At 39.6% G+C, this 18,158-nt stretch overlaps 1 protein-coding gene across 1 annotated transcript in view; it reads right to left on the bottom strand.

Moving 5' to 3' along the window:
• Positions 1–2,782: 2,782 nt before the first annotated feature.
• Positions 2,783–18,158, bottom strand: part of dock2 (dedicator of cytokinesis 2) — a 101,008-nt gene continuing 85,632 nt past the window's right edge. Inside the window, exons 33-51 of the mRNA XM_028588898.1 lie at positions 17,639–17,724; positions 17,286–17,442; positions 15,251–15,291; positions 13,412–13,502; positions 12,344–12,454; positions 11,602–11,691; positions 9,742–9,846; positions 9,038–9,179; positions 8,615–8,696; positions 7,839–7,923; positions 6,611–6,697; positions 6,232–6,408; positions 5,988–6,071; positions 5,730–5,867; positions 5,094–5,221; positions 4,621–4,825; positions 4,366–4,471; positions 3,576–3,724; positions 2,783–3,008 (exon numbers count right to left, since the gene is read on the bottom strand). Of these exons, the coding sequence (XP_028444699.1) occupies positions 2,946–3,008; positions 3,576–3,724; positions 4,366–4,471; positions 4,621–4,825; positions 5,094–5,221; positions 5,730–5,867; positions 5,988–6,071; positions 6,232–6,408; positions 6,611–6,697; positions 7,839–7,923; positions 8,615–8,696; positions 9,038–9,179; positions 9,742–9,846; positions 11,602–11,691; positions 12,344–12,454; positions 13,412–13,502; positions 15,251–15,291; positions 17,286–17,442; positions 17,639–17,724 (2,127 nt within the window). The 3' untranslated portion in view covers positions 2,783–2,945. The remainder of the gene's footprint in view (positions 3,009–3,575; positions 3,725–4,365; positions 4,472–4,620; positions 4,826–5,093; positions 5,222–5,729; positions 5,868–5,987; positions 6,072–6,231; positions 6,409–6,610; positions 6,698–7,838; positions 7,924–8,614; positions 8,697–9,037; positions 9,180–9,741; positions 9,847–11,601; positions 11,692–12,343; positions 12,455–13,411; positions 13,503–15,250; positions 15,292–17,285; positions 17,443–17,638; positions 17,725–18,158) is intronic.

Here is an 18,158-nt window from a genome sequence, read left to right as displayed (position 1 = left end):
TAACTGTAACTCAGCAGTGATTGCTGATCACTTCCTCATAAAAAGCCAGCAAGGTGCTCTGAGGATTGAGGATATTATGTTTTTTAGTATAGTCATTAAACCCACCTAACCTAACAGTAGGTTGTGCAAGGACACATTATCTGCTTTAACCAGACAATAATAACACTGCACATGCAAGCCTCCAAATGTAATAGGCTGTCTGACCGGTTGACCCACAGACACAAACTGAACAGAACAGAGCACCTTTACAGATGCAGAACTTCAATCTACATCACAATACTATGGCATGCCTTCAGAGGTTAAATAAAACACCAAATAATAACTGCAGAGTTGCTGACAGGTTTTCCATCTGGAATGCAAAAAAGCTCATTAATTTTGATATGAATATCATGAATATAGCCACGAGCCAATAACGAGTCCTAGGTTTTGAGCAAGTTTTCAAATAAATCCTTAATAGCTTTGTGAGCTTGCATCTTACTTCTAGATTTTAAAATGCAATGTTTTACACATTTCTTTCATCACACACCAGAGATTTTGTGGACCAGTATTTCCAGGATTTAATCTGTTGGTCAGTGATGCGATGCAGCTCCTTCATACCCTGCGAGAATATACAGCATATTATTTAATTTAGCCACCAATCCATCCCTTTTTTTTTGCAGAAGTGAGATAACCCTGTGGTCATGGAGCAATGGTTTAATCAGAAGATCTCCTCTCCAGAATCTAGTATTGCACTACAGCACTGCAGGAGGAGTTTTAAAAGGCTATTCTGCCACTTTAAATTAGCTGTTGAGAAAGCTGGTGGTCAGCATGGCACCAGATAATGACAGTATTATTAAGGGAAAGGAAAAATGTCTCCATTGTTCTTAATCACCCTGACTGTCAGCAGCACTTCCATGGGACAGAGAGACCGTGAGGAAATAAAAGCACCACTGGGCAAATGTGTGATATCATCCACATCTATGAATCATTAAAACAGTCTAACATAATGCCCTTTAACCAATTTAGGGGATATATTATTTCATCTAATTTCATTTATGTATATGGACAACGCACATTAATCAACATTACTGTAAATGTGGCAGTGTTTTTAACTGTAGTCCTTTGGCGAGATGTTTTGATACCAGAGAAGCAGGAAAGAGCAAGCAGGTAATATGAAGCCACAAAACACAGCTCAGCAATACTGATCATAGCCATTTTTTTCAATGCAAAGATATAGAGCAGCAACATGCAATGAGTCATACATAAAATACAACAGTCATGATGGAGATCTTGATAAAATGTCAAAAGACGCCGTACAAGTTAGTAAAATGGTGATATGACATGTTAGACACATAAGCCATTCAGAGTTGTAAGACACAGATTTAGAAGAGCATACCAAATTGTTGACTGCACTGGCTAATTCTTATTCATAATAAGTGACAGCATGTCTGCTCTTTTAACAATTTATCTTAAGATCTTTAGCAAAATGTCACTAAAGTCAATGGAGAAACTAAGACTAAGAAGAACTGTTTCCTGCCCACCTCACGTCTTCACTGTCTGTCAGGATTTTAAAGGGGTTTAGTTGCATGCATTCAGAATAAGCCAGGATGGACCTGCAAGATGACTGTTCACCTGGGTAAAAACCAATAAACTAAGTATGGGCAAGATAACTCAAGTCATTAAATGAAGTTCCACACGGGCCTTGAGCGTGCAATGTGTCCTCTACTCACATTCTTTCTTCTGCTGCAAGAAAAAAGGGGGAATCAGCTCATCACACTGAGTTTGCTTTTTCCTCTGGCCCACAAGAGTTCCTTAGGCCCAGGGAGCCGTACAGACACTGTCTCTTACATTATTCACACTCCCTCTTATTTTACAACTTTAAGAACTAACTCACACAGCAGAGCTGGCAACTCTGATACTCAATTACTAAGTATTTATTTTGTGTGACCCCCCCAAAAGAACAACCAGCACCTATGACATCATCTAAGAATAAATCACCCTGTGTGAATGTTGCAAGTTTCATGCATCTTGAGAAATATACTGGTCGTTATGTGTGAAGTTTAAAGCAATAGCTCAACATTTCAGGAATAAGGCGCATATGCTTTCTTGTCAAGAGCAGAGGTGGGTAGTGACAAGTTACATTTACTCCGTTAAATGTACTTAAGTGACATTTTTTAGTAAATTGTTGAAGTAGGTTTTATTGAAGCATAACTTTTACTCTTAACTCAAGTACATTTTTGGAGAAAAAGCTATATTTTTGTGATGCCACTGCAGAGATATATACTTTATTAAACTAGAGCCAGGAGGTGATTAGCAAAAAATGTCAAACTATTAATTTAAGATTGATTCAGAGTTTTAAATAAAAGTAAATGGTTGTTCCGCATGCACCATATACAATATGATTGGAGAAAATAAATACTAAACAGTTTCTCCTCTCTGTGTGCACACAAAAAAATGCTGGAGCAGTAACAGTGGCCTCCACAGTTTGTAGCTCCCTATTATTTTTGAATTTCTAACTTTCTTTTCTTTTGTTGTATCAGCTCCAAAGCTTTTTGGCAGCCTGTCCTGTTTAAAGTCCTTTGGAAGGACACAGTAACCGTTGTGCTTTATCAAATGATTATTTTCCCATTAACTTCAGGCAGTCAATACAATGCTGAAAACCGTATAATAAAAAGCTTTTTAATCAAGCACGTTGGCGGGATGGTTTGTGTTTGTTCATTCTGGTAGAAGCAGAATTGATTTAAAAGCTGTAAGATGGCATTTTCCAGCTTCACTGCAAATCATTTAAATTACCAGGCAAAAGGTCATGCCACAAAAATAGTCTTTATTGACAAGCTAAATCAATCATGTTAAGGCAACAGACAGACAGAGTGAGTGAGTGAGTAAGTGAGTGACTGAGTGAGTGAGTGAGTGTGTGTGAATTAGAAAACAGTGAAGAAAACAGAAAATAAAAAAATTAATGGATTTCAGAAATGATTGGCACTGTCTTTGGCTGAATCACTGGGCTTCACATCGTCTGATTTGGAGCTCTGTTGAAACAAGCAAACATCCATAATGTAAACACAAGATTTTACTAAGTTAGTTAAGGGTAAAAATTACTGAAAACAGTCCATGATTTTAATTTGGAATATTGTGTTAGTGTGCAAATTTTAAAATAATACATATCTGTTTACATTTCAACACTGTTTGGAATAATCTAGATAAGATTTTGGGGAAAAATGCTTATTTGCTTTCTTGCCAAGAGTTAGATGAAATGATCGATACCACTGCTCCTCTGTGCGATAAATATGAAGCCAGCCACCAGCCGGCTATCTTAGCATACATAACCACAGCATAGTATTGTTTACTATTGGACAGAGCCAGTCAAACTGTTTCCTCCTGTTTCCACCCTTTATGCTAAGCTAATCATCACCTGGCTGTAGCTTTATATTTAGCATAGATACATCGGAGTGTTATCTTCCCTCCTCAGTCTCAGCAAGAAAGCAAATCAGTGTATTGCCCAAAATTTAACCAATCTGTACCAAAACTGTAGTTCACATTCTTGAATTACAACCTGATGTTTCTCTATGAGGCTGCATTAAACCTGTTGGGCTCACCTTGGACTTGAAGAGGAGGTTAATGACGCCCCTTGAGCGTCTGTCCGCTGTTCGATCAGAGGTCCCACAGACTGAAATGCTCTTACTGTCCCTCCTGACTCTGGCAGAGTCCACCTCCTCTGCTCCCCCCACCACCGCCAAGGACAGGCCTACACACGGAAACAACTGAGGAGTTACGTTTGTGTCTCACTGATAATCAGCTTACAATGAAGATCTCTGCCTCCTTCTGCAGCCATTTAAAGTGACTAATTGTGCTCTTGCAGCTGTTCTACTGATGAACTGTGTGCTCTGGCAACACTGGTGGCACTGTGTGTATGTTCAATGCGGCTGTACAGCTTGTAGCCAGCGGTGCTAAACAGAGGTGGTGTTTTAACACCACAGTCGATGCTGGCTCAGCTGGCCTTGTCCAACAGGGCAGGATGCCAGAGAAACATCAGTGATTTGGGATTTGATGCACTATTTTTAGGAGCAGGGTTATGTAACTTAAACAATGAAATATGAACTAGATGAAATTGCTGCCCACTTCCGAAAATATTACAACTGACATGACCGATTCACCAATTTGCCACCTTACATCAGAGTTTGTGTTAGGTCAGGCTATTACTGCTACATTGCCAATTCTTTTTTAAAAACACACACTGGGTTTTCCCTTCAGTCAGGAAAAAAAACCCCACAGTACTTCTTCTTAGGTCAGGACTTTATATTTGGACTTTGCGGGCCCTTGATTTACAGGTGTAACTTAATTACAACACACTATGCAGCACCATGTTCATTTGTGCACGTTAGTCACCTGTGATGGCTGGCAGGGATCTGGAGTTGGCATTGGTCAGCAACACATTTCCTTCATTCGGTTCAGACAAGTTGGTGTCACTGCGGAACTCCTGTTTCTTGGACAGCTAGAGGGAGACAGAAATCACACAAAACTCAGCAACAGCACTTCCACAGATACTCAGCTCTATTACTTAAACATCATTTCTTCCCTTCCTTCCTCATATTTTCTCCTCTCTCATCCCATGATCTACCTCCCACTGAAGATCAATCTCACCCGTTTGCAATCCAGTGTATTCATCTTTTCTCTTTCCTCTGTGATGAAGATCATGCTGCTCCTCTTCTTCTTCTTCTTACTCTTCCTCAGTTTGACCTCTGAATCGCCCACCAGCATCACCCCCTCCACTGCACTTGCACTCAAGCTGCCGCTGGAGCGCGGCAGGGTGGAGGTCCAGGAGGTGGGTGACTCAGGGGTGAGGTCCCTGGGAGGAGGCAGGAAGGGTGTGAGTAGCACATGAAATGGTTAAAATGTTGGATTTTCATATCCACGTTGTTCTGGAGTGAATTTTTCATGAATAATGCATCTTTGCAGTTTTTGCTGCGATGCATGCCATTCATTAGAACACATTGGTGGCCATTTTATTGCAAAATAGTAAATGAGTGTCATTCTTGTTATGAATGTTGGGGTTCTCTTCACACTCTAAGGTCACTATATAAATGAATCTGTCAACACATATGTGTGTATGCTACCTGTCTGCATGGAGCTTGGTTGGAGTACCACATTCCGATCCCTGCAGGGAGGAGATGGAGATGATGGACTGACGAATGGAGCGCAGCATGGAGCGTGGACGAGTGGACTTCCTCTCATCCAAGTCCGGCTGGAAATAGAGTTGAACAATAGTATATATATAATATCCAGATAATTAGACAAGACTACTAGGATAGTACTTTTCATAGATGGTGACAGTGAAAGAAAGCAGAAGTACATCACTAGAATACTCTTAAAAACAGCACATCACACTCCACTCATCATTAGTTTAATCTCTCCTGAAGGCCAGAGCCAATTTACAAGTTAATGACCATACTTAGCCCCAGTCAGACCATCCAAAATATGTTCTGATTGTAGAGAAATTTAAAGGTACAAATCCCATATCGACACTACAGTCAGAGGCTTTTGTGAGTACTTTGATCGTTAAAATTGGCCTGGGTCAGCTCATTTGCAGCATCATTAGCTTCATATCTCTACCACAGTAACTCTGCGTCAAGCCTTAAAAAAAGAAAATGTTTTGCATTACAGAGAAACAGGCCTAAGTCTCCACTCCACACAAGTCGCCACTTTTTTTGTCTCACTTCTCCCTCTTTTATCCTTTATCCCGTAGTTCTTACCAGCTCTCTCACTCCGTACTCCTTCTCCACTTTCTTCTTCAGCTGTTTGAAACACTCCTCCATGCGCTCATGGAAAGGACGGAGGTCATCCATCACTCTCTTCCCATGGAGAGAGATCCCTCCGCCCAGTAATGGGATCTATAAATACAAATATTAGGTGTCAACAGAACTTCCACATAAATGCAACACACTTATAACTATATATTAACTATATGTGATGTGTAACTATGTGATAATGTGTGTTAGAGTGTTCAGTACCTGCCATGCGATGAGGTCTTTGAGGCGTAGCAGTTTATCTCTGTCCTCTGGGTGCTGCTGATTGTACTCTTCGGTAAAGAATGCCTGATAAAAGAGGAAATATTAAAATCTAATTCAAAGAAATGTGACTATACGTTTCAAATGCCCAGGCAGTCTGTAGATTAATAACTGACTTTTCCAGAGCAGTGTATTTGTGAGGGCTATAAATTGGGGAGGATTATTGGGCCGGTTCTTTACAGTTTACCTTTTCATACTTGGCAAAGCCGCCCATGACAGCTGGGTCCACGATGCCATTGAGCAGCATGGAGAGGGGGTTGATGGGAAGGGTCCAGTCAGCCTGGTATTGGTTAATCATGGTCAGAATCTTCTCATTGGTGGACTCCATGGTCTCTATGGCGTTCTCCAATGGAGACAAGGTAGTCTGGACAGAGAAGCCAAGTGGTGGAAAGAGCAGAGAGAAGGAAGAAAGGGAGGGAGGTTTTGAGGGTGGGATGTGGGAGATAGAGAATACAAAATTCAGTGAAAAAGGAATGCAGTCCGTGGTGAAAAGATCAGGAATCAGGCAATTTCCCAAAGCAAACATACAAGTCAAATATGGAGTAGAAACCCCCCCACAGACTTACATGTTTCAAATCAGTAGCCTCAAACCAGCGCAGGATCCCTGGCAGCTTATACACAGTTGTGAAGGTTGTGCGTTCAATCCACATAGACTAAAACACCGAAATGGAAAGGAGAACAAAGAAGAAAGCAATTAGATGTGCCTTTTTCCACTTGTGAATATTCATAACAAGATATCTTGTATTCAAGTCTGAAATCTTTTGAGACACTTTAACTCCTGTTCAGATGTTTGCTGCAGTGGAGTGATTAATGGTAAATGTTGAAGAATAGAATATCCATATCCAACATTGACAAATTATAACCCTTTTGCTTTAAAAAGACCACGTGGGGGAGGATGTCACCTTTACATGTTTTTTTTTTTTTTTTTTTTAAAACATTGCAGTCTTTTAGCATTATTTGAAACATTCCCCCTTTGCTCAGGTACAGAGATGTGGGAGCCATTGTGGACTCAGTTATTTAGATATTTACATCCATGAGAAAGTCATTACTTGTTTGTTTTTTTAAAGATAATCTTTTGGGCATGTCAGGCCTTTATTTCTATAGGACAGCTGACAACGTGAAAGGGGAAAGAGAGGAGGAATGACACGCAGCAAAGGGTCGCAGAGCGGAGTCAAACCTGCGGCCGCTACGTCGAGGAGTAAACCTCTGGACCTTCTACTAAAATTACTTCCCAATAACTTCCCATTTTCTGTCTTGCGTTTCCAGTCACTTTTGTCCACTTCAATTACAATTCCTTCAATCAACATTCTACTCAGAAGATGCGAGTAATTCCCATAGGTCTAAGGAGAGTAAATCAGATCCCTACAAGAATAAATATATCTCTTAGTATCAGGAGACAAAAACATCATCCCTGGGAGAGATAATCACACCCCTACTTCTTCCCACAGGTCCTGCATAGGCCTATTTCTTTTTATCTCAGTTTTTCCCTTCTTTTTTGTTCTTTACTTTAAACATGAGGCACTCTCTATTTTTGTATTTTGTTTTACTTCTTTCCTTCATCACTACACAATCTGATATCTAATCTTACACAGTATTACATGAATCTGAAGTTGCATTTAAAGTGCTCATCTGAAATCTTACAACATAATCTGATGTCTTATCGTATAATTATACCACACTCTGCTGTTGAATAAAATCCTATTATTTTATAGAACAGGAACTTATTTTTTTCAGACTGATAACAATGCGTACGTAAATATTTTCCATTAAAAAAACAAAAGAACAAAAACTCACAACAAACTCATTGTTTGGGTCCACAGGTCCTTTCCTCACCGGTCTGGAATAGTGAAAACGTTGCACGTAGTTGGACTTGTAGAAGCTGCACAGGGTGTAAGAAAAGAGAGAGAGAGAGAGAGAGGTTAGAAGTCAAACAAAGAAAAAAAAAATAATTTATGAAGAGGGAAGTGTGACATCATTAGAACTGCATGTCATTTCACAGACCATCACATTTCTAAAATTTGACCCATTTTCAAAGTTTTTAATATCACAGATATGGGATTCTTTCAACCAAATTGCCCATAAATAACATGGATGTACATTTTATAGAACCCATACAACATTTAAAAAAGAAAAGATTATTTACATACAATTTTGGGTGTTTTATTCAATTTCATAGCATTTACAAAAATGTAAATGTTAAATGGTTTCAAAACCGTGTCCTGACTAAACTTTGACAGTCTGTGATCCACTCAACATCCTCTAGTCTTAACTAATAGTCAAAATAATTCATGATTTCTGCTTTTTTAACTTAAAAATTTGGTATAATGTCATGTAAATTAGGTTTATTGACCATGAATTTAAATTAAAAAAAAGAATTTCAGAAAAGTGACAAAAACGTTTTAAAAAACGTCAAAAGTATCGAAAAAAGGGACAAAAACGTTGGGAAAAGCACCTCAAAAAAAGTTCAATTTTAATTATGAGCCCAAAAGACAACAAGTTCATGGTCAACGGGAAGACAACACAAGGGTTAATGGAAATATTTAAACAATTAAACGCGCTATTTCACTGACTTGATAATCTGGTCGGGGACCGGTTTGTTCTTCAGGCGAGGAGGAATCTCGAGGACTGGCTGCACTGTGAAACACTGGATGTCTGGTTCAGATCACTCAGGAATAAAACATCACTACATGTTGGAGGGTGTCTACGTCCCTGGGTCAGAATGTACAAACTGAGAGTTGAGCGATGCTTCAGACCTCCAGCAGCTGGGTTTTAATACACAGAGGTGGTAAAGCAAAACGTACAAACAAAGTCAACAAAGCTTTTATTGAGATCCAGACCAAAACTGTCTAGATGAATAGATCTAATACACAAAGATGTCTGTGTATGTTTTTATTGTGTTTCTAGGTAAAAGGTCCCATGATATTTTCTTTTGGAAATAAACAGGATCTTAGATCAACAACCCAAATACTTTGTATTTGCTGCCAGAAGGATACACTGCAGAGGAGAGTTCTTGATGTCGTCTCCTGGCATGGTGGTTATGTTGAGGCGCACGGCGCTGGGGAACTGGCTCATGAGCTGGTTCTGAAAATCCTCTCTGCGTTCGTACTCCTTGCCACGGTGGATAAACACCTTGTTCTGAAGCCATAGGGAATGTACTGGTGTTACTAATGATAATGATTAAGCCCTTATTTCTTCTGTGATCAACACAGGGAAATTCTCTTTTTCTGATTTTGACTTTATTCAATAGGACACTGCATTTCTCAAAGTGGGCCTATGCCTGGTCTCTTTTTACTGCCCTGTCCCTATAAAAACGGAGTCACTGAATTTATAATATTCCTTACCACAGCAGATACACGCATATAATGAATATACTGTAACAAAAAAAACAATGGAATATCTTATTTCTGCAGTTTGCTGAAATCCACAGATCCACAATGTCCCCAGAAGGTACTTTATGTCCCATTCTGTTAACTATCTTGCTGGTGTGTTTAGAAACTTGTCCACTGTTGCAATTTTAAACAGCTTAGCTTCAGTGCTGATAATGGAGAGAAAAAGTTATTATGAGCCCTATGTACAGTAAAAGGAAGGGAATCAGTGATACCTTTGTGAATAATGGTGTGCTTCTACTCTACGAAAAGTGATAACTTTCTTTTTGTAATATTGTTTCTATTCCCACCAAACAGTGATAAACACAAACCCTGAGAAATGGAGGGTAGCCCTGTCCATAGTAGCCCACTGCAAAGTAGTCCGGCTTAGGCCTCAAGATCTTCATAATGTTTTCATAGAACTTGGCTTGTTTCTCCTAAAGAGAGAGAGAGAGAGAGAGAGAGAGAGAGAGAGAGAGAGAGAGAGCATGTAATGTAAACTTACAGATTTTGATACACTCTCTGACCAGACAAAAATGCAACATCTACTTGGAAAAAATAGTGTCAGCGCTGTAGAAGCAGCGAGATATGTGAGTGCATGTCACAGCCTCAGAGACAAACAGCACAACACATAACATCTAGTTCATCTCCTCACAGTTTATATATATATATATATATATATATATATATATATATATATATATATATATAATATTAATATACTGTTGTTGTTTTCTTGTTTTTCTTTTCATTTTTAAATGTATATATTTTAGTTCACCTAAATGAATTGTGTGTATGTATGTAGGCACGATCTGATACCAAGTAATTAACAGGCCAGGATCAATGACGAAGTTGTTTGCCCTGGATTAATACACTTGTCTGCGATGGCTTGGCGGCTGTTTTTTTGTATTTATTTTTTTATTTACCTTCACGTCGCACTATCAATGACATCACAATGAAAACGTGCCACTGATTGGTTAGTTGTAATGTTAATCCAGGGCAAACAACTCTGTCATTGATCCTGGCCTGTTAATTACTTGTTGATATCAGATTGTGCAAGAGAGAGAGAGAGAGAGAGAGAGAGAGAGAGAGAGAGAGAGAGAGAGAGAAGAGACAAAGAGAGACATAGAGACAGAGGATGTGTTCAGGGGAGAGAGAGAGAGAGATATGCACCATGTGCAGCCGTTGCAGTTTTATTAGCCTGTGCCAATGACAAAGCTACCCTCAGCAGAATGCTGGGACTTTGATGGTGATAGATGTAGAAAAACTAAAGTGCACGGGAACCAAGGGCAATATCTGTCATTTATATAACCACATACATTTGGCATTAGCTAAGAGAGGCCACTGCTGCAGTGGTATAAAGAAAGAAAGAAATACAGTTTTCCATTGGTTGAAAAAGTGTAATTCTCTGTGGGGAGGGGGGAAGGGCGGGGAGATAGAGGAGAAGGTTGTGCTGGATTTGGGCATGGAGGGAATCGCTTCTGCTGTGGTGTCAAAGCAAGTTAAAACAGAAGAGTGATTGAGAAGACAAAGTAAGAAGGCTTTGGAGGGGTTTGATATGGCTGATGATTGGCATTGAGGAATTACACTTTTGGGGTCATATGGTAATTGTGGAAGCTCAAACCAGAGTTCTTCAGAAAAAGATTAATTTAAAAGGAGGACTTCAAGTGTCAAGTAAGTATTCATTTTTAAACATGGATGAATGGTTATGCTGAATGGTTGGTAATATGTAAGAGTGCAGATGACTAATTTAGTCTGGAAACTGCTGATTTGGAACAGTATTTTCAAAGGTTAAGTAAACGTGTGCAATTTAAAACTTACACACTGGCTGTCGGTCAATTTGCATAGATTTAGTTTTACGGTATAAAGGCCACAGACAACTATTTGACCAATGTACTGTACATATTTTATTTCCATTACTCACATATTTAAGTTAACAAGGGCCAGTTACACAAGTGCACTGGAAGTGAGCTACTGTATGTTACTGCTGCTATCCGAAAACTTGAATATTTGTATAGAAATTGCCTGAAGTCTCTCCCTCTCCTTCAAACACCGTCTTACACCTAAGGACATCTCTAACATCTATGAAGGGAATTTAGGGCAGAAGGTTCAGAGAAATATAGAAAAAAATGTGAGATCATGATTACTGTGCAGAAGATAAAACATGAATGTTTGAGATAGTCATGTATTACCAGTCTCTTGCTGAGTAACTCGTAATCAAAGATCTCGTTTTCGTACTGTTCAGCTAGTTCCTTACACAGAGTGATGGCCTCTTCCCACATCTAAACACACACACACACACACACACACACACACACACACACACACACACACACACACACACACACACACACACACACACACACACACACACAAACACACACAAGGAAAGAAAGAAGTGTCCTTCATTACACCATCTGCTAATAAATCGGCAGCACCAGCTGTCGTGGTGGGAAATCATCTCGAGAAAATCTGTTTTCAGGTCTCTGGAGAGTGGAGGAAAATGTCTCTTTCACAGCTTCAGAAAACATAAAGCACTCATAGAGAACACAAGGTGAATGTGACACCAACATAAAGCACAGAGACTATGACTGCATGAGTTCAACACTTTTTCATCCTGAAAAGATACTGAATGTTTGATACAGGAAAGGAACATTTTCCAAAATAAAAGTCTGTGCATTGAATTCTGATTTTGTAGGCTTTTGCTTACCCCCCGCCCCAAAAACAAAAACAAATGTGTATGCTGAGTATTGTGATTTCTTTATCGTTTTGTGAAAAGAATTCAGAAAGTTATGGTAATTTCCAACTCTCCTGCTAAAAACATTCTCCAGAGTGAAAAGTCTTACTTTAATTGATCTTGGAGCATTGATTAACATTTTTCAAATCCTCACATTATTCTATGAAGGCGGAGTTTAGAAAGTGAAGCATGCTGACCTTGCCCTTGTCAAAGTAGTCGATGATGGTGTCGTAGAGAGTTTCTTTGAGCTGCCGCTGGGTTTGGGAGCCGTGGGACTCAAACTGGGGATTGCACGTCTCATCTAACCACTGGAATGACAGGATGCAAGATAAAAACATGGAGGACAGGACAGAGACAAAACATAATATACAGGATGTATCATTTTTTAATCTTTAAGCTATAAAAAAGAAGTTACAGTCAGACCAACTTTGTTTTTAACAGTGCCATTTATCATGATGTTGAAATACGCGGGGAGAACAACTTAAAGCTCAGAGTTTCTTTGTTGTAATAAATCAATATTAGTCACAAGCAGCGTGTGCACAACAACAAGAAGCACAATGCTAATTTTGTTTTATAAAAATGAGACAATAGCTAATCTTCCATAATAGGAATTAAATCGAAATTCACTTAGAAACCAAACAGAAAGTGCACAATGATCTCCACCATTAACTTATATTATTGGAACTGTTTTATCTGCTTAAGAGAGTAGGGAAGAAGCATGCTGTCCAATACAGCCTGCTCTCTCCAATAATGTGAAGCGGGCATGACAGGACTGACATTGGAGATGAATGGAGATCATAAAAAATGTTATAGAGTTCAACGGCTTTGATGTAATGATACTAGACGGAGAAAGGAGGAGCGATGCCCCTGTTCCTCTGTCCCTATCTGTGAGCCTCTAAGTGTGCCATAAAAGAGATGAAGGGACAAAAGAGGTCATACACACTCAGACAAATGTGTGTGCTGATACTCTCGCACACACACACACACACACACACACACACACACACACACACACACACACACACACACACACACACACACACACACACACACACACACACAATCAATCACCATAGTGATGCAGCCAGTGGCCGATGCCATGCCATAAACTAACTTAATCATTCAGAGGCCAGCAACGTAGCAACTATTTATCAGCTAATAAAAAACAGTCTGATTCATGGCAGACAGACAAGTGATTAGACAAAGCAAGGCACTGGTTCTAGCGTTAAAATGACAAAATATCTCCCTGTGTGTGTGTGTCCTACCTTGAGCAGGCGAGAGTGGAGGAGCAGTGTGTATGCTGCCTCAGTGTAGTTTTCACCCTCCAGATGAAGGTCCCTTAACTTGTAAAGGTACCTGAGCACACAGTCACAGAGGTCATTGAATACACAACTTATACATCACTCCACTAGATGCCACTGTTGGGCAACTTTAAGCAAATTAAGCATTAATCACTAGTGTGTCACTGCCAATCTGTCTCATGCTCACACAGACACACAAACACCTATACATATCCTGAAATATGCACACAAAGTCATTCAAGAGGACAAACATGCAAACTCACAAAAGGACATTTTAACATACGTCTTTTTAAAAGGTCTGACAGCTGTTTTGTAGCCCAATAATGTTGTATAAGCCCGGCAAGGAGGACAACTGGAACATTGGGATGCTAGTGAACGTCTTTAGTTAATATCCTTTTCTGTATCTCCATCTGGACAAAACATGTTGCCACATGGCCAGAGGCTGGACTTTCTTGGTAAGGCAATGATGATGACAAATCAAGAAAGCAGTGGCTTCTACAGTAGATTTAGTTTTTAAATGAACAATTCTCTGTATGCTTCATCAGGTAAACTGTTTATTGTGTCTGGCTAAATATCAATGGGTCTTGCTTTCTTTCATTTTTTTAACCTCATCATGTCCTTTTTCTTTTTCCTCAAATTTTTTACCAACTCAATCAGAGTTACATAATGTTCTGCCTGTTCTATTGGTTAAGTCAATCTGCACCTTTTGACTAACCCTTCACTGTTGTCTATTTGTCACTTTCGCTCTTCATCCTTCCTGTTCTTCCTCACAGTCTCTGAATCCACCTTTTCCTCTCTTCCATCCTCCATCTCTCAGCATCTTTTCACAAGGTGTAAAGAAAAAAAATCTTTTTACCCCCTTTAAGCATCACATAAGCTATTACCTAATTCCACACTAGGTGGAGGTTTTGAGTACAGTATGTAGTGTGTTCACATTATAAAAAGTGACAAAATTACTGGAAGTACATTCAAATAAGTCAGTATACATACGTACTGTGTAAGATAACATTCAGGCTTATTATATAACACATACATAATGCTTTAATACATATTTTCAATAAACTATGTTTGTTGGTTTGCTAACGTTAACTAGCAAGCCGGCCAAATGCTAACAATATAGACCTTTTTCACGGCAGACATGTTGACATGTCATAGTAGGAAAAGCACAGGTGTATTCAAAACCATTGTTGATAGCTACATTCCACTTAGGAGAGGCCCTGGTATTGTAAATGCTAACTCACTGAAATATCTTACTGGGACACTTGATGGAATTGAGCCATTGTTAAGGTTATCAATTCCAGCTGTGCTTTTCCTACTATGACAAGTCAAAATGTCTGCTGTGAAAAAGGTCCATAGACGGAGGCAGCTGATCAACCACAGAGTTGAGCTCCCATTCACACATCAGTTAACTAATTATGCCCATAAGCCATCGCCAGAAATTTACCGCGGGACCTGACGGGATCTGTCATCTGCCATCTCTCTCTCTCTCCTGCCATCATTCTGTCTTCCTCTGTCTCTTCACCTCTCCCTCCCTCGCACCAATCATGTCTCTCTTTCTCTCTGCTGGCCCTCCAGTCAGACCAAGAGCTGATCCTGTGGATTCTGACATTAATTCAGCAGAACTCATATAATCCCTTGTCAGATTATGGAGCTGCACGCACGCACGCACGCACGCACGCACGCACGCACGCACGCACGCACGCACGCACGCATACACACACACATAAACACACACACACTAGCATTTACAACACACAAATGCACCACTTAAATGTTTTTATGTCAAATTCCGCACATAAATACCTGATATACATCCCTTCACGATTGATGTCCTTGTAAAAGTTCTGCGAAATCAAAAGGAGAAGTTGGGTTAGTGTCAGTCAACATGCATGTGTGTAAGAGAGAGAGAGAGAGAGAGAGATTTAAAATCTTTCGGAAGCGCTGCACTGACTGTAAGTTTTATTTTTGTGTGGAAGTGTGTTTGTCTAGAGGGCTGTATGTGTTTTCTTCTGATTGCCTGTGTGTGAATGTGTGGGAGTGTGTGCATGCACATTTATTAGTTAAGCAGCACAAACTCCCAGTTTAATGAAGTTTAATGACATCTACAGAGAACAGAGGAGGGGAACGAACTGAGGTAACCCCACCTCCCATCACCAGCCACGCACTCTCGCACACACACACACACACACACACACACACACACACACACACACACACACACACACACACACACACACACACACACACACACACAAACACACAAACACACACAAAATCACACCCACAATCACAAACATGCAAGCTCAATTACTGTGAAATTCACTGCAAAGCCAAAGCACACTGTATGCATATTTATATGTACTTGCTTTATTGTATGCAAAGGTCAGGTACATCAATTTTTGCATCAATGCATTTTAACTTCAGCAGCCAATTCCCTGCTGGAGGCTGTCCATCTACATGAAGGTCAGCTGTTTTGACTCTCAGCAGTTGCCTTTGACACATTTTTTGAACATACAACACAATCCACAACATCACCTTCTATTTATCATTCATGACCTACAACACACCAGGTGGAAGCTTTTTCAAAAATCTGTATATGATCTTATATGGAGAAAGTGATTTCTGCAATATCAACAAGCTTTTGTCTGCAGCTGAAAGGGTCCCACGAAAGACAAAGTTATTCCGGAAAGCCTTTAGCTCGAGGTTAGCAGAGGTTATTTTAGCATGAGCAGTGTGTGTTTGTGAATATGTACAAGTGTATTTCTTTGAAAGTGCATATGCATGAGCAAGCATAGAAAATACCTATGTGACTGCATGTGTATGTGTGTGCACTTCCTAACTAAAGTTAGCCTGAGGGAGTACATGGCTAGGAGAGTGCACTAGTGCCTGCTCGCCTGAAGAAGGGTTTTTTTAGCTGGCAAAACAAATGAAAGAGAATAGCTAATGAGCAGCTGCCACAGGCTACTAGATAAACATCTCTGTAATGTTCTAAAAGCTTCAACTCCTTATGGGAAAATAACACATTTTAAGATACAGACACAACCATTCATCATTAACCAATCCTCCTTAGCGTCTCAGAAATGTCTTCAACAATTAAACTCTAGGAAAAAAATCCAAAGAAAAAAAAGCCAATATCAAAGAAAAACTGATTATAGGAGGAATGTCATAATTTAACGTGCAGTGGAGACAATCATATTGTAGGTAGATGGGATATGTTACTAAACTTGAGTATACTTTGGGGTAGAATCTGATTATGAGATCACATGAGAGAAAGGATGTGGAGCAGACAAGAGCTGATGCAACCCTCTGCAAACAAAGTCGGAGACCAGACACAGAGATGAATCTTTTCCTTTAGATCAATCAGGCCACAAATCAAATGTGGAAAAGGGCTACAAAGACCTTGGTATGAAAGACAAGACATAAAATCAGTGTTGCATAATGAACTCCTCAATCAGTGTGGCTCTTTTGGTATGGATGAGATTATTGACTGACGCCTGTACAGTGCATGAATCAGAAAATGTGTGTCAATAAATGAAAATCTATGGTGGCGCATGCCAGATTCACAACTCATGGGAGTATCAATGAAACATGAAGAAAACAAAAAAAAAATTATGAAATTCTTATGGAGGAAAGGCTCACAGCAATATGATGTAATTCAAGGTACCAAGTTCCTACTTAGTCCTGTACCCACGCTGGTTATATTAGTAACCAAGTAATATCTTAGTGCCTTTTAAGAAAGCCCACTTGACCACCTCAGTTTTGGAGAAGGAATTTGTAAAGCTGATTAAGCCTGCAGCACTTTTAAGGTATAAGGTATTTCAAAGAAGTTTGGACTTACCAGAAGGTTGACGGTGCAGCTCATGCGGTTGTTGCGGCTGTCATCGCTCATCACCGTGCGGTAGTCAAGGAGACGAATGAGGAGTCCCTTTACCAAGGCGACAAAGTGCTGCACCTGTGGCCTCAGTGTGGGTTTCTCTGCAGCACAATCAAGCAGACTGGCAGACAAGCATTCACAAGTGAGTTTTTGAGTTTCTGTTAAACCAGTGAAATGAGTCCAAAGTTTACTTGTTATACCATATTTGACCAATACTATCACTCGTTCTTATGTGCTTGTTTATCTACAGTAGGAGTACAACTTGTCAGGCATTAAAGGTTGCTGTGAATGTGGTAAATTCCAATACTCAGGCCTACATGGTCTCCAGTAGTTCCATGTATCGCTCGTCTCCTCCTCCACCCTCTACCTCATGGTCCAACTTCAAAATGATCTCATTCTCAAACTACAGAAGAAAAGAGAGAGAGAGAGAGAGAGAGAGAGAGAGAGAGAGAGAGAGAGAGAGAGAGAGAGAGAGAAAAAAAAAAAAAAGGGTGAGACAAAAGGGAGAGTGGAAAACAAATGAGAAGAGGGATAGAAAAGAAATCAATTATGCAAGCATAATTAAGGTGTCTCTTTTACTTTCATGCACTGTCACAGAAAATCAATGGATTTGCACAATGTGCGTGTGCCATTGTTTCCGTCTGTATTGTGTGTGTGCAAGATTGAATTTGGCTTTTAATATCTTTATATCTCTCTGCAAACATACAGTTCTTAGTTCTTCATTTGTGCATATAAGAAAATAAAACAAAAAAGAAGAGCTATACGATAACATAAGAAAATGTTCAGGTGGGATGAAAGAAATGTTTTTTTCTTGACAAGATGTGTCTTACAATACCA

Source organism: Perca flavescens, chromosome 10, assembly GCF_004354835.1.
Source record: "Perca flavescens isolate YP-PL-M2 chromosome 10, PFLA_1.0, whole genome shotgun sequence".
NCBI lineage: Eukaryota > Metazoa > Chordata > Actinopteri > Perciformes > Percidae > Perca > Perca flavescens.
The sequence above is the reverse complement of the archived record's forward strand: the minus strand, read 5'-3'. Positions and strand labels throughout refer to the sequence as shown.